We start from the raw sequence: 15,418 nt of genomic DNA, 5'->3' as shown, positions 1-15,418 counted from the left end.
TTCTTGGCTCAAGAATTTTTTTCTCGCCTAAAAAATTTTTTTATTGTTCCGAGAAAATTTTTTCTTGTCCCAAGAAAAGTTTTGTTTTCACTTTATAATATAAAAAATTTCTTGGGTCAAGTAAAAATTTTCTTAGAACAAGACAAAATTTTTTGCGCCAAGAAATCCTTTTTTTCTGTGTAGTAAAGCCGGACCATGTTGGCCACCTGCAGAAATTAAAATAAACACATACAAAAATCCCTCTGACCATAGTAAAATTTACGATGGTTACAGTAATTTATGACATGTGTTTATTTAAATTTCTACTGGTGGCTAACATGGTCCGGCTTTACTATGACACCATATTTCAAACGAGAATAATGTCTCCGTGTATTTAATAGAAATTTGATATTTTTTAGAATTGTTATTGCTTTAATAACGTCTATATTTTAATAAAATTTATTATAAATACACTGTAAAAATTTGCGGAGTGAACGCGGAGTGGATGACTTTTTATTTATTCACTCCCCTTCGGAGTTAATTTCACTCCGAAGGGGGGTTTTGGAAAATGTTAATTAAAAAAAAAATGACTAATACATAGTGAGCTTAGGTCTTTGATATTTTGACATTTATATTGAGTACGGAAATAATTACGAGTTCTTTTTCCATATATTCACGCTAAGTGATTTTTAAAAATTATAAGCAGCTTTAATAAAAGTTTCACAAATATAACTCCACTGAGTCACAAACTGTCGTATGATTTACATCAAACATGCCATGAGATAACATTTCATATTGTACCAAAATATAAAATATTCCCATAAAAACTATGTCACTATATATAGTGCTATATATATAGCTATTCAATAATTTAATATTTTCACTGTGTATTATATATATGAAATTATAATTTAGTGAGTTACTAAAACATTTTATAAATTAAAAACATAATATTTTAAGTTTAATTATTAATATCTGAATCAATTATTTATTGAAATAATCATGTTTCTAATTAACAGCTGTTTCTATTAAATATAAATTTATTTAAGTATTAAAACTCCGAACCAGAGGAAATGCGGATTGAAATAAATAATCACTCCGTCCATGAAAAAATCCATATTGATGTGTATCTAAATCATCTATTGAATTCACTAATAAAATAAAATAAATTTATTAATTAATAACTTAAAAAAAAAATAATTTTTAGTATACAAATAAATATGAATGGAAGATTAAGTAGTATCAAGTTTTTTTTAATAATCCTTAAAAATGGTTTCAAATAAACGTTTTATTAGTATTTTATAAAATTGCACACCTCAAGCGCGAAAGCGCTGAGGGTGCTCTATGAACGGTTTTTTTATTTGCCATCGAACCAAATATACGTTTTATTAAATACAAATAAATTTTATTAACATTCGATAAACTTGTCTCTCCGGCTATCTTAATATCATATTTCAATTCCATCAAGTTCTGTCGATATCCCTTGGAATAAAAGTTTATTTAATTTATAACAAATAATACAACTATAATAATAATAAATAATTAAATACCGGAGAGGTAATAATCAATAAATATACAATAACATTCTTCTTTTATTAAATAATAAAATAATAACAATATGTATGACAATTTGCTAACTTAATTGAATCAATTAACCATTAAAATATGACAATTGGCTAACTTTGGGTGTCGATAGCAGTAGAGTGTCCCACTGTCAAAAGGATCTTCGAAATTAATTGACGAAGATAAGTAATAATCATCCGTAGCTTACTGAAACCAGTAATAGCATTTCAAGGTTAAATAAGTTAAGAGAATAAAACGATTCCAGAGGGTGGTCACTCGGAAATTAACGTTAATAGGTGAAAAAACATCTAAAAAGATGTATTTTAACCCCCTTTAGCAACCCTTCCAAAGATCCTACCTGCGTATTAGATTCCTATAAATTAGTATATAAGCCCAAAAGAATCTTCCACTTTGTCATCATTTCTCACGGGCGTTTATCGCATCTCATGATCTTTGAAACCGCTTGTTGATCCTAAGTGTTGAAAATTTATTCTTACCTACAAATTTGAGCCATTACTGTGAAATTTAACTGGTTTACGACATCGTTTAATTTACTGAAATAAATAGTCCTACGTGTGAGTAGATTTTTAATGGATTGTTCGGACTTGCAATAGATCGGAAATTTCTTCTTTCCAGAGGACCCATAACAGGTATTTATGAAAAGCAAAGTGCATCGATTTAATAGTGTACACAGTAAAAAACTTTCCGTCAAAATCAACACAAATTACTTTCAAAAACAAAAGGCAACAAAAAATCGTTATAATATTTTAACAACTCATTTGTGTAAAAAAAGTAACACAAATCAATGATAACACAAAAAATTTTACAAAGGAGTTTAAAATATAGTGAATTTATTTCGAATTTAATACTGTTTAAAATAAATATTTTTATGCTGACTTTAATTTTTGATACAAAATTATAGAAAATTTGTAAATTCATCATTGAAAAACTATAATATGAAACACAGAATAATTTTTATTTACATTTCAATTAATAGCACTGGTTTATCAAAACTTTACTCCCAAGTTATAAAATTTCAAGATTTATTTTGATATTACTTTCATATTTTATTTTTGTTGGTTATTAAAAATCAAATACTTCGAAAATCATTATGCTACTCTATAATTTTTTTTGCGTACCTACTACTTTCTACAAAATTTTCATAAAAATTATCATAATTTATGATTTTTTAAAAAGATCTAATAGAAATTGATAACAAGACATTATTTTTTCGTTTATGTTGAGCTTCATTTCTCTCCGTGTATAATGAAAATTTTGGATTTTGACTAAACAACAAAATTTACAGTAAAAATTCAAATGACAATTTTGTAGGAAATTCGATTCTTTACAAAAAAAAGTAATTTTAGTTAAGTGGCTCAAGTTCTTCGTTCGTGTGATAGAAATATTTTATTAATTTAATAAATAAAATAAATTAATAAAAAATAAAATTTGTAAAAAATTTTTCCGAAGCTTATAAAATTTAATTCTTTCTATTTTCATAAATGGGTTGAATTAACGAAAAGAAAATTATTTACTGATTTAAAGTTAAAATTAAACGGCATTTGATCGAATTTTTTAAACAATAAATGATAATTTAAATCGATATTTGAATTTACTTCAAACAATTGATGTGTCTCTGCTTGGCGGGGAAATTACGCACACAACAAAAAATATTATATTCAACCGTCAATACAATACCGTCGTCAGATTCAGTAGGAATCTATTCATAAGTACTGTAAAATGAATATAGGTGGCTTTGGTCATAGAACAACTAAAACGTTCTCGCAGGTACTCGTCAGTAGGGTGAAATGAATATATATAAATTCACAAGTATATAATGTTGGAAGTGTGTGCTAGTGATGGCACAGCTGAACATTGATCGCTAAGGTATAGATATATGGCAGATCTGCTCAGTGGGTGTTGTCACGTGGTCGCTTCAAGTAGCTTGTGTTCGGCTCCCGATTGCGCGTGTAACTCCGTATCCGTCTCCCACGAGACGCTACGAACTTGCACGCCTGCACGGTTGAGTCTTCACGTCGCTCCTCGAACTACCGCGATTTCCAAATTTGGGGGGCAATCGAATAGGTCAGACGAGGTAATTTGTCGCTTCCATATACAGGCACTGCAGTTTCGCAGTATGCCATGTTTTTTGTCATTTTATTATTTACTTTATTTAAACTAAATTATTATTTACTTATATAATTATTTATTTTTCAATTCATTATACATAAACTTAAATTATAATTTAGTGCTACGAATTTATATTTATTTTTTTTAGTTAATTAAATTGTTTCTTTAATTATTTTTTGTTCTTCATTATTTAGTTCTGATGATACTTGAGCAAATAAATAATCCCAATTCCAAACGTCATCAGTTTCTTTAATTAATTTTTCAGAATACAATTTTTCTGTGAGAATTGATAAATTGACGTTGTCTAAAAATGCAAATGATGCGTTTTTTAAAAGATCTGTGTCCAATTCTTTGTATGCAGCAACTCGATTAATTCCAGTGCTATTTTAATAAACAGAAATAATAATAATAATAATAATAATAATAATAACTGTTAATTCACTTATTGAGTAGATAAATAAATTAATTAAAGAATAACATACGAAGGGGCATTTGATACGTGAGAATTATTTTCTTCTTGAATTTCTTCGATATCCGGTATGACAGGAATATCTTGAAAAATAAATTTTATTAATCCAATAAAGTAAATTAATAAATAACATTTATAGAACAATAATAATAAACATTACCATCAATTTCATTTTTATCTTTCTGTAACTTTTCCCTTGAAAAAAATTAATAATTCAAATTTATAAAATTATCACTCTTAATTATTCGTAATAATAATAATAATAATGCACTTACTGTTCAACTATGCTAACTGGTTTGTTCCTAAAATAATGAAAAAAAAAAAAATTATATATATTATTTAGAATAATAAATAAATTAAAATGATTCTGATGTTAGCCGACGTCTAATAATTTTTGAATTTTTTTTAAGCGAGAAATTATAAAAAAAAAGATATTTCAAAAAATTGCACTAATAGTATTTTAAATTTTCTACATGTGCATATTTTTAGTGTTTTTTTTTTTTCGTCAAATTTAATTGTTAAAAAAAAATGAAAAAAGTTTTAATTGTCTGCTTTCAGGATCGTAAATTGAATTGATTTAAGAAATAGGTGAAGAATAATACAAACTTGTTTGTTTTTAATTCATCACCCCATCCAGTTTTACGTGTGCGGGGAGGTGCTACAGGTGCTGTTCTTATAGATGTAGCAGAAGGAATAGCCAGTACAGGGTTATCAATGTCATCATCAAATTTAGATTCTTCTTGAGCTAAATTTTGTCCAGCTCTTCTACCAAGTCTTGGGATAAATTGCTGTAAATAATTCTTATCACCGACGAAATTAATACCGATACATTATTTATAAGATAAACAGATATATATTTTTCTAAACAAGTACATAAAATTAATTGTACCTTTTTTGAATTTGTTTCATGATCATTTTTCCAATCCATTGATAAGATTTCCAATTTTCTATTATTTTTAAAATTACTGAGTTATAAAATATATGTTATTATTATTATTATTGCTTGTAACTAGTATCCATGACAACAAATTCGTTTATAAACATACACAAGAATTTGATATGCGCACAAGTGCTGAATAGCGGTAATTGCGGGCTCTCTTGGATATATATATACACAGGTCAAATTTATTCTACAGGTAGGAATCGATATACTTAAAGTATCGATTAATCGTACTGTTGAAGTCGTTTCTTGTGCACCGGCAAGTGCTGACCTCGTTCGTCAAAAGTTTTTATCTCTATCATTATTTGAAAATATTTAAGTGTAAATAAATATACACCGTAAAAAGAGCGATGTTAAAAATGGACTCAATTCAATACCGCATGGTGTTAAAATAAAATAACACTGGTGTAGATGGTGTAATTTGGCGGTATTAAATCGATGTAAAAAAAACAATTCCACGCAAAATAATTAATTATAAAAAATTAGTAATTGATAACTAAAAATTTAGAATGTACACTGAAAAAATTAAATAATAAAAACTACTATCTAGTTATGGTAAAATTTCTACCATCAATACGATAGTAGTGAATATTATCTAGATGATTTTATAAATCATCTAGATTGTAATATTCACGATATTTATAATAATTGTTACCATCCTGACAGTAACTGTTACGAGATTTATTGCAGAAGTTATCATCCAATAATTATTAATTCTATTGAAAAAAATTATAACACTGACTATTTTTGGATTGAAAAATGTTTCAATCATTCTAGATGAATAAAAATTTAATGAATATTATCTGAAAAAATTTCAATTTCGCTATGTATTTATTTAAATAATTATTTATATTATACGTAATTTATTTAAAAATTACACAATTTTACGCCCGCCATTTCAATCACCAATAATTTAATTGATTAATAAAAACACTGTGTTAACTGTAGTGATCGAGTATGTCAAAATATCCACAAAGTAAAATATTTTAACGCTGGGAAATTTTTTTTACACCGGTAAAGAATATTTACACCGATGGTGGTGTTATTTTACCACCGCTTTCGGTAATGAAATTAAACACCGAAAATTTAAACACCTACACCGCCTGGACTTACACCCCGTTTTCTTTTACAGTGTAGAAGTGTTCATTCAAACTTTTAAATAAATTTAAATTGTTTGTTTCGTATACTAGAAAATTTTTAAAAATAATTTCTACATAATTGTACTATTGATTAAATATTTATAAAATGGTGTCTCCTATTGCCCCAATGTCTCATTTTGCCTCATTTTCTTCTGTAGCAATAGTATCTATATGTGAAGTGTAGGAACCGTTCCTCTCTGCATTAGATTATGTGCAAAAACAATTAAAATCATAAGAAAAATTTACAAAGTATCAAATTTTATATCTAAAAATTTTTGTTGTTTATCCCATCTAATTAACATGTAAAAATTTACTTTTTCACTAAAAGTGTGATTACTCGTAAGCTGCTTAATATTTTTTAAATTTATTCAAAGATCTTCAAAGCTGATTCCTCAAGCTTTCCAAAACCCTATGATAAGTCAAAATTATCGCCAATTGAAGCTAGTAAAAAAAAAATGAAAATTAGCAATTTTATTTTGAAATACAAAATCGATAGTATTCAGATAGCTTCAATCGGCGTTTCGAATATGGTAATCATGACTAATTTTTTTTTGAACCACCCTATTATTTATAAATATAGGTATAAAATATATGGAGTGATCGGGTATTAAGTCTTTTACCTCATGATGAAAAAGAAATAGTATATTACACACCAAGGGAAGTAAAGTAAGAAATGTCTCAGATCACATGTAATTGTTGGCCGAGGCGAAGCCGAGGTCAACAAACATGTGATCTGAGGCTTTCTTATTTACTTCCCGAGGAGTGTATGCTATTTTTCTCCTCGACGGAGGCGGAAAGCGGCAACTTCGTTTTGCACAGCGGGACGAAAGTTGACGCTTTCCGCCCGTCGAGGAGAAAAAAATTTTTTAGATAAATCATATATTTGTAGTGATTTTTTTAAAGCTTTAAATTTCGATCGCATTGACATTTTGTTAATAAAATGACAGGTTCGATTGATGACGTAACAAATTCTGGTTTAATTATAGAGAGGACCTTCCTGCTCACCTGGGATTGGATAGGGAACAAATTGGATTGAATAGACAATAGACTTCATTGGTTATTATCTTAAAGTCAGATTACATAAAACACCAGTTGTTCAACGCTTACTGAAACATAAAAAAAAAATAAAAACAGAGATGTGGTTTGCGTAAAGAGCTCTCAATACGAATACTGATTATCGATTTTGGAACTTCATTTAAACCATATAAATATCATTATAATTTAAAGACCCTTTAAACATTAATTCAGTTGCGATTAAATAGTCGTTAGAGTAACTCGTAAATTGACAAGCGACAGAAGTTACAGTGACAAAATAATAAAAATTGTCGGTGAAAAAAATCCATCTGTTTTATATTCCTCAAATCGAGAGGAAGAAAATCTTGTAATTATTCGATAACCAATTAATAAATTAATTGTACACGGAAATCTACTTCAGAAAAAAGCCTAAAAATAATTATGAATAATAACAGACAGTCGTCCACAGATAATTATTACGAATATCTTACAGTACCAGGGACTTCGAAACAACAATCAGAAAATGAAATTTATGTCAGTGGAAATAATTATGTTGAAGATAAAAATAATACTTTCAAAGCGCCGGTTGTAAAATCTACGTGGAAATCCACTTCCGGAGAAAGCCAAAAAATAATTATGAACAATAACAGACAGTCGCCCATCGATAATTCTTACGAATATCTTGCAGTACCAGGGACTTCGAAACAACAACCAGAAAATAAAGTTTATGTCAGTGGAAATAATTATGTTGAAGATAAAAATAATACTTTCAAAGCGCCGGTTGTAAAATCTACGTGGAAATCCACTTCCGGAGAAAGCCAAAAAATAATTATGAACAATAACAGACAGTCGCCCATCGATAATTCTTACGAATATCTTGCAGTACCAGGGACTTCGAAACAACAACCAGAAAATAAAGTTTATGTCAGTGGAAATAATTATGTTGAAGGTGAAAATAATACTTTGAAAGCTCCGCTTGTCAAAGGTAAATTTGAAAAAAAAAATTAACAATGAATTAGTTTATTTTTTTAATTTACTAATGAAGAGATGAGTGGGGATTTGATTATTGAGTGACTAATTTGAATGTGTAAATATTTTGTTTGCATGAAAAAAAAAAAAACAGCCATCTCAAAATATAAAAAATTTTTTTTTTTAAATTATCTAGTTATATTTAGATTGACATTATAACAAAACTGAAAACATGTTTTATTCCGTACCATACACTATACTTTTCATAATTATATCTATACATTGAAACATAGAGTTTTGAATCGAGATAATTTATGAGCAATAGGGTATGTCAAAATTAAACTGTAAACTTACGGTTTCGTATCGTCAAAAATTTAAAACTCGCACTTTTCTTAACAAAAAAACAAAAAAACATTTTATTAAAAAATTTAGAGTGGCTGCTTTGCTAAAGAAAAATCTTCAAATCATAACAAAAATAATTATCCATCAGAACAACAACCACTGCAGCAGCAACAAGGTCAATATGAGTATAAAGAAATACAAGAATATACAGAACAGTTATTGAAACTAAAACAAGAATTAAATAATGAAATCACAAAAAATCCAATTTTATGGTGTAACGTTGGCAGTTATTATTCAATTCACTGTCAAAAGATTCTCATTACGGTTTCTTCAGAACTTGAATATCTTGCAACAATTCAAAGTAATAATTTGAAATCAATAAAACTAATTTGTTATAACACACACTCATAATTTATTTAAATTATTTGCAGATATCAATGAGATTAACACTAATTTTGTTAGCAAAAAAAAAACTCGTCTATTACAACGATTAAAGATAGCTTCACAAATTTTCATTATATTGAAAAAGGCTTACAATAAAATTGATTATTATTGTAAACAATATGATGTTGATTATAACTATTATTGTATGAATTACTCATCGGTTTCTGTAAGTTATAACTATAATGTTAAACACAATAAAAGAAAACTGTCGAAAGCATTTATAAACTCAATTTGGCATCGTCGTCAAGTGATAAAGGTACACGTTTCTTCTAAATAGTCAATTTTGATCATTTATTTAACCAATTCAAATACTAATTATGAATTTACTTTGTTGATAAAGAAAGTCAAAGATAAAGGTGAAGAAATAAAAAAATCGATGGAAGTTCTAAGGCAGACTATATCAAAAATGGATACCATGCTCGGAAAGCCACAAGAAAATTCAAACTAGAATTTAACTAAGATTTTCTTATTATATTATAATTTTTTTGAAATTATTTAATTTCGTATTTTACAAGTCTACTATAGACAGATCTCCCAATAAATATCTCTACTCAATTGCAGCTCTAACAATTAATATCACTACCGTATTGTATACGTTATCGAAAAAATACTCCCATATAATAATATCTAATAACAATATATATACGTAAGTACTTTTTTCGGTAGGGATGTGATAAGATAGTAATATTATTTGATAGAGTTGACTCAGGTGGAGTTGTAATTTTGGTAGACTGGTTTATAGAAGAGATATCAATAAGGGCTATTTAATTACATGTTAATCGTTTAAAAAAATTAGTTTAATTATATACATATATGGATATATTGAAACTTTATATAATGAGTTGTTCACATTACCTATATTAAAACTGAGAGTTTCAATGCCTGTTTTATCAGTCGAAACAAGCCAATTTCAGACCCATACGATTTAGCGGTCAGAAACTTATCAGTTTCTATCCTTTTGGGAAAAAATTAATTAGTGATTCTGTTCGCTAAATTTCTTTCCGACTTAAATTCATTTCTGTCAGAATCGCGTTCGTTTATTCTCAGCCTCTAAATATTTATGTCATTCTAATAACCAACTAAACTAACAGTTGTGTTTGAAAAACTAAAAAACGATACGAGTTCAGATAAAAATAATTGTTAAATTTATAAATAGTCATTATGTTCCGTGTTGAATTATTTGAATTTGCATATATGAAGTATAGTATTATATTTTTACTGCGCTATAGGTCGGAAATTAGTCTACTTCGACCAATTCTATACATTAAAATTTTCAGTGTCAATGTAGGTAATAAGAAAAGACAAGAGTGCGTGTATCAGTGTGTATACACGCGGATTAAGTAAAACTTCTTCGGCTCATATTAATTAAATACTATAATAAAGTTTTATTTTAAATTAATTTTATGGTAATCTTTAGGTAACACATTTATTATTATTGTTATTTTGAACAGTATATTAAAATGTTATTAGAATGGAAAAGGTATCAGTACACTATAAAAAATTTGCAGAGTGAACGCAGAGTGAATTCAGAGTGAACGCGGAATGAATGAATTTTTATTTATTCACTCCTCTTTGGGGTGAATTATACTCCGAAGGAGACTTTCGGAAAATATTAATTATAAAAAAAAATTACTAATACATAGTGAGCTTAGGTCTTTGAGATTTTGACATTTATATTGAGTACGGAAATAATTACGAGCTCCCTTTCCATATATTCACGCGAAATGATTTTTAAAAATTATAAGCAGCTGATAATAAAACTTACACAAATATAATTCCACTGAATCACAAACTGTCGTATGATTTACATGATCATACCATGAGATAACATTTCATATTGTACCAAAATATCAAATATTCCCATAAAAACTATGTCATTGTAGTTATTCAATAATTTAATATTTTCACTATGTATTATATGTACGAAATTATAATTTAGTGAGTTATTAAAACATTTTATGAATTAAAAACAATATTTTAAGTTTAATTATTAATATCTGAATTAATTATTTATTTAAATAATTATGTTGCTAATTAACAGCTGTTTCTATTAAATATAAATTTATTTAAGTATTAAAACTCCGGACCGGAGTGAATGTGGATTGAAATAAAATCCGCGACACTCCGAAATCACTCCACCCATAAAAAAGTCCTTATTCACTCCACATGCGAAGTGATTTTTTAAACTCCGGAACTTTGAGTGACGGAGTGAATTCGGATTTGAATAAAATCTGTATCCACTCCGGATTTACTCCCGATTTTTTACAGTGTATAAACAATATTTTCATTTTCAATAAATAATAAATTCAAAATATTTTATTGTCTATATTTATAAAAAGCATTATTATTATTGCTCTATTTCAGTTATACTTTTGGGTGTTTTGATATGTACTTTTGTTATCGAAGGATTACGATAACAAATAAGAAAAATATAAGTTTTGCACGGAATATCATCTTAAAATTTCGAGAACACTTAATCGATCGTTGTATTTGATTTTCTTATTGATATCATCTTGTTATTTTCTGAAGATAGACTCCAATTATCTTTTAAAAATTCAATTAATTTTAAAGAGTTGTGACTTTTTTATTAGAAATTTGCTCCTCTTTAAGGAAAAATGTCACTGATGGACTTCTCTCCCACTTTCAGAAAAATAAACGGGACTATCTTTGTTGCACTTGTAGAGTTAGTGAGAATTTTAAAACAATTTTTCTTGGAGACGAATTAGAATTTTTGAAATTACGAAAATTTTAGCCCTCTATTAAGGTTTCGATCAATTTTCGGACAAAAAGTGTAGGAAGCTGTTTTTTTTTCATCTAACTTGTCTTGTGAAACTATTTGTCAGTATTTTGTATTAAAACTTGAATTTTTTTTATGCGCCCTTTTACCTTTAGGCACTACTTTTCTAGAAGCTAAAAGGGCGTATGTCTTGAGATACCCCCCTTAGCTTAAGGATGCCCAAATTTTTTTTTTTGCAGATCTTTGCGTTTCGAAAAATTTCAAAGCTAATGGCAAAAAAAAATTTTTTGCGCCCTTTTAGCATAGCTCCCTACTAACCTGTAGGAATGCGCCCTTTTACCTTTTGGCACGCGATATCTTTAGGTCAGTCGCGGTAACTCGTAAATTCAGAAACGAAAAAAAGATTGTTGTTCAATAATATGAATGGATAAAGGTGATAAAAGTATATTTGATTTTTTAAATTAAATTTCAGTAAAAAAAGAGAAAGAAAAACAAGAGGAATCACTACCGACACTTTTAAAGAAGAATTTCAAAAAAATAATTATGGATGATAATAAAAGATCACAGGTTTCTAGCCAGACAAATGATGCTCGTAATTATTATGAGAGTCTTGCAATACCAGGTTCATCGCAACAACTGTTCGGAAATGAAGTTGATGGCAGTAAAAACAATCATGTCATACAGAAAATTAAAACTCCAATAGCTCTACTAAAGCAAGGTGAATAACACTTTTTTTTATTGAATCGTATACTATCAAATGAAAATGTAGCAAATTTTGTATTTAAATGAGGCTAAATATACATTGAATAGTTCATAAATTGTAAAAAAAAAGCGGTGTTAAAATAAGGTCACATCAGTGTAGCGGTTTTATCTAATCGGTATTAAAGCAGCGTATATACAGAGTAAAAATTAACTGCGGAGTATGGGAATATGGGTATAAGTGTATTAAGATCCACAAAACGGAAAAAAAATAATATTATTTCGTTAAAATTACGAAACTATTGTTAATTACGATAAAAACAATTTCACTACCTATATATACAGAATAAGAAATGTAACTTTTATTAAATTAAACGAATTACATAAATTTTTGATCATTCATCAAAAATTGAACATTTAGGAACAATATAATAATTATTTTTATTATAACTCGGATGTTTTTCATAAGGTAATAACTGATTTGAAGATGATAAATTAATCATTGATACACTGAAAAAAATAATCGCTAGCTGCTAAAGAAAAAAATCGCTAGCAGCTAGCGATTATTTTTTTCAGTGTAATTTTATTTTATTTTTCTCGTTGAATTAGTTTGCAAAAATACTTGAATCATAAAAATCTATTTTACATATTTTATTGCATAACATTTAAATGTCATTGTGGACAAAATTCTCTGGATTGCTCCATAGACTGGTAAATCTGTTCAATCATTAATTTTTGAAACATTAAAAATTTTTTTTTTTGTATTTGAAATACAATTCAACTTCGGACACCAAAAATAAAACTACTTTTTTTTAACACCGAAAAAATTTTTAACATCATTTTCGGAGTCAAATTCAACCCCGATAATTTCAGCACCGGTATATAGCGTAGACTTACATCGGTATGTTTTACAGTGTATACGTCAAATTGCTGTGACATCAAAATAATTTTTTATTTTTTTCCTTTGAAATTTATGAGCATTTCATTCTTCCCTAGTTTTCGTTGTATTAATATGATAAAAAAAAAAAATCTAATCAATTTTTGTCATCAGCCAATAAAACAAAAAGCGAGCCAGATTTAAGGTTTGGAAAAGAATCAAACCATCAACAACAACAACAACTGCAACAGCGTGACCAAAATTATGTACGATTACAACAACATACACTGCGGTTGATGCGAGAAGAATACGAAATGCGCGATAAAAATGTTTTAAATGTTAATTTATGGTTTATGATTGGCAGCGAATACTCAAATTGTTGCGCGATTACCATGAAAACTGTTTCCGAAAACCTCAACTATCTCTCATCAATTAAAGGTAATTGTACTTAAACCATATTGAATCTAATTAGACATAATCATCATCCCACTTTATTTATTTGTTATAATAAATTTATAATTATTTTTAGGTTTAACTGAGCACTTGAATGTTATAGAAAAAGAAAGAAAATTTCAATTGCTGAGTTCTTATGACCTACTTGTAATACTACGTGAATGTCTTAAGCGGACTTGCATCCAATTAGATGAAATGTATCAACGATCTATTGCCAATGTTCCAGCGTGCCAACAAATTTCGATTTACAATCAGGTGCATAGTCCTTTTAAATTATTTATATTTTAACTTTCTCTTCTTTTATTTAATCAGTTAAAAACTGATTGTTGATAAAATGTATTTTTTTTATTTATTTATATGATTTTTTTCAACTTAGGACTTCAAGGCTAAAATTGGATTTGTTGAACAATTCTCAACTGCTATGAAATGTGCAATGGATATTTTATTTAATGAAGAAGTCGCGAAGAATAATTAATAGGAATCGTTCTTTATTTATTTTCCTACACCCGAGGGAAAATTCAAGAACCGATTTGGATGTAAAAATTTACTATTTATTGGACGTTCGATTTACTGGCTAAAAAGACGCCTGTTTTGACAGTACAAGACGATGCATGAAACGTACGAATACGGTAAAAACAGGGGCAAAATTATATTACTAGCTAAAATAGTACACAGGAAAAAAACTTGGCCCGAGAAAAATAAACTAAGAAAATTGTTATGAAGAGAAAAAAATTTTTTAGACCAAAAAGATTTCTCTCCTGGAATTGATTTTTTTTGTTGAAGACATTTTTTTTTACATTAATAAATACTTAAATTTGACTCAGGATCATATTATTTTCAGTCGAGAATCTAATTCATCGATCAAAGATATGTTCTCTTGAAACTATTTTAAGAAAAAAAATCTGTGTATCGGTTGACCCTGCGGGCCAGCCCCAAAACTTTCCGCTGTTCTCGAGCTCTTTGAGCCATTGCTTTCGCAACAATAACTTCCCGAATTTTTTGGAAATCATCGATTTCCTTAGCGGGAAGTTAAAAAAACGTTTTTTACCATTTTTTTCTTTAACGATATCTCATGAACGAATGAACCGATTTTGATGGTTGAGATGGCATTCGACGCGGCTTATAACGTTTTAGAGCTGATTAGATTTCGGAATCAATCCATCGAGCACATTACAAGTTATCAAAAAAAAAAAATTTTTGAAAAAATTTTATTTTTGGAATATCTCCGAACGCACAGTACCGATAAAGCTCAATTTTTCACAGCCTGTAGATATTAACAAGCCGCGTCGAATGCCACCTTGAAGATCATAATCGTTTTTTCCGTTCGAAAGATACAGATATTTACATACGTACGTACATACATACATACATACATACATACACTCGGACATCATCGTGAAATTAGTCAGAATAGCTTTCTAGAACCCCAAAACGTCAAGATCTGTTAGAAATTCGATTTTCGAAAATCGGACCGAAACCAATAACTTCCCTTTTTTTTTTAATTTTCAATTTTTTTAGCGGGAAGTTAAAAAGTTTTTGAACTAAAAATAATTCTTTTCTTTATAATGACATTCTTGACTCAAGTAAATTCTCTTTGATTCAAGTTAGTTTTATTTTTTATGAAAACGTTAAACGATAGAAGCTTATATTATAAAGACCCGTT

At 28.1% G+C, this 15,418-nt stretch overlaps 2 protein-coding genes across 4 annotated transcripts; one reads left to right on the top strand and one right to left on the bottom strand.

Moving 5' to 3' along the window:
• Positions 1 to 3,762: 3,762 nt before the first annotated feature.
• Positions 3,763 to 5,236, bottom strand: LOC130667719 (intraflagellar transport protein 43 homolog B). 2 transcript variants are annotated; one of them, XM_057469523.1, is made up of 6 exons: positions 5,031 to 5,236; positions 4,748 to 4,929; positions 4,417 to 4,443; positions 4,302 to 4,336; positions 4,155 to 4,224; positions 3,763 to 4,053 (listed from the first exon to the last, which is right to left on the bottom strand). In XM_057469523.1, exons 1-6 carry the CDS (start codon positions 5,067 to 5,069, stop codon positions 3,825 to 3,827), a joined length of 582 nt encoding a protein of 193 aa, XP_057325506.1. In that variant the 5' UTR covers positions 5,070 to 5,236; the 3' UTR covers positions 3,763 to 3,824. The 2 variants fall into 2 exon arrangements, with proteins under 2 accessions (XP_057325506.1, XP_057325505.1); XM_057469522.1 differs by having other exon boundaries at positions 3,764 to 4,053; positions 4,748 to 4,941; positions 5,031 to 5,229.
• A 2,570-nt stretch (positions 5,237 to 7,806) lies between these two features.
• LOC130668147 (uncharacterized) lies at positions 7,807 to 10,010 on the top strand. Of its 2 annotated transcripts, XR_008989957.1 has the most exons (3): positions 7,807 to 8,219; positions 8,694 to 9,245; positions 9,330 to 10,010. XR_008989957.1 is itself a non-coding variant. In XM_057470268.1 (2 exons), the coding sequence occupies exons 1-2, from the start codon at positions 7,871 to 7,873 to the stop codon at positions 8,954 to 8,956; spliced, it is 612 nt and encodes a 203-aa protein (XP_057326251.1). In that variant the 5' UTR covers positions 7,807 to 7,870; the 3' UTR covers positions 8,957 to 10,010. The 2 variants fall into 2 exon arrangements, 1 of the variants encoding a protein (XP_057326251.1); XM_057470268.1 differs by having other exon boundaries at positions 8,694 to 10,010.
• The last annotated feature ends 5,408 nt before the right edge of the window (positions 10,011 to 15,418 follow it).

The sequence above is a fragment of the Microplitis mediator genome, chromosome 5, assembly GCF_029852145.1.
Source record: "Microplitis mediator isolate UGA2020A chromosome 5, iyMicMedi2.1, whole genome shotgun sequence".
NCBI classification, from domain to species: domain Eukaryota; kingdom Metazoa; phylum Arthropoda; class Insecta; order Hymenoptera; family Braconidae; genus Microplitis; species Microplitis mediator.
The sequence above is the reverse complement of the archived record's forward strand: the minus strand, read 5'-3'. Positions and strand labels throughout refer to the sequence as shown.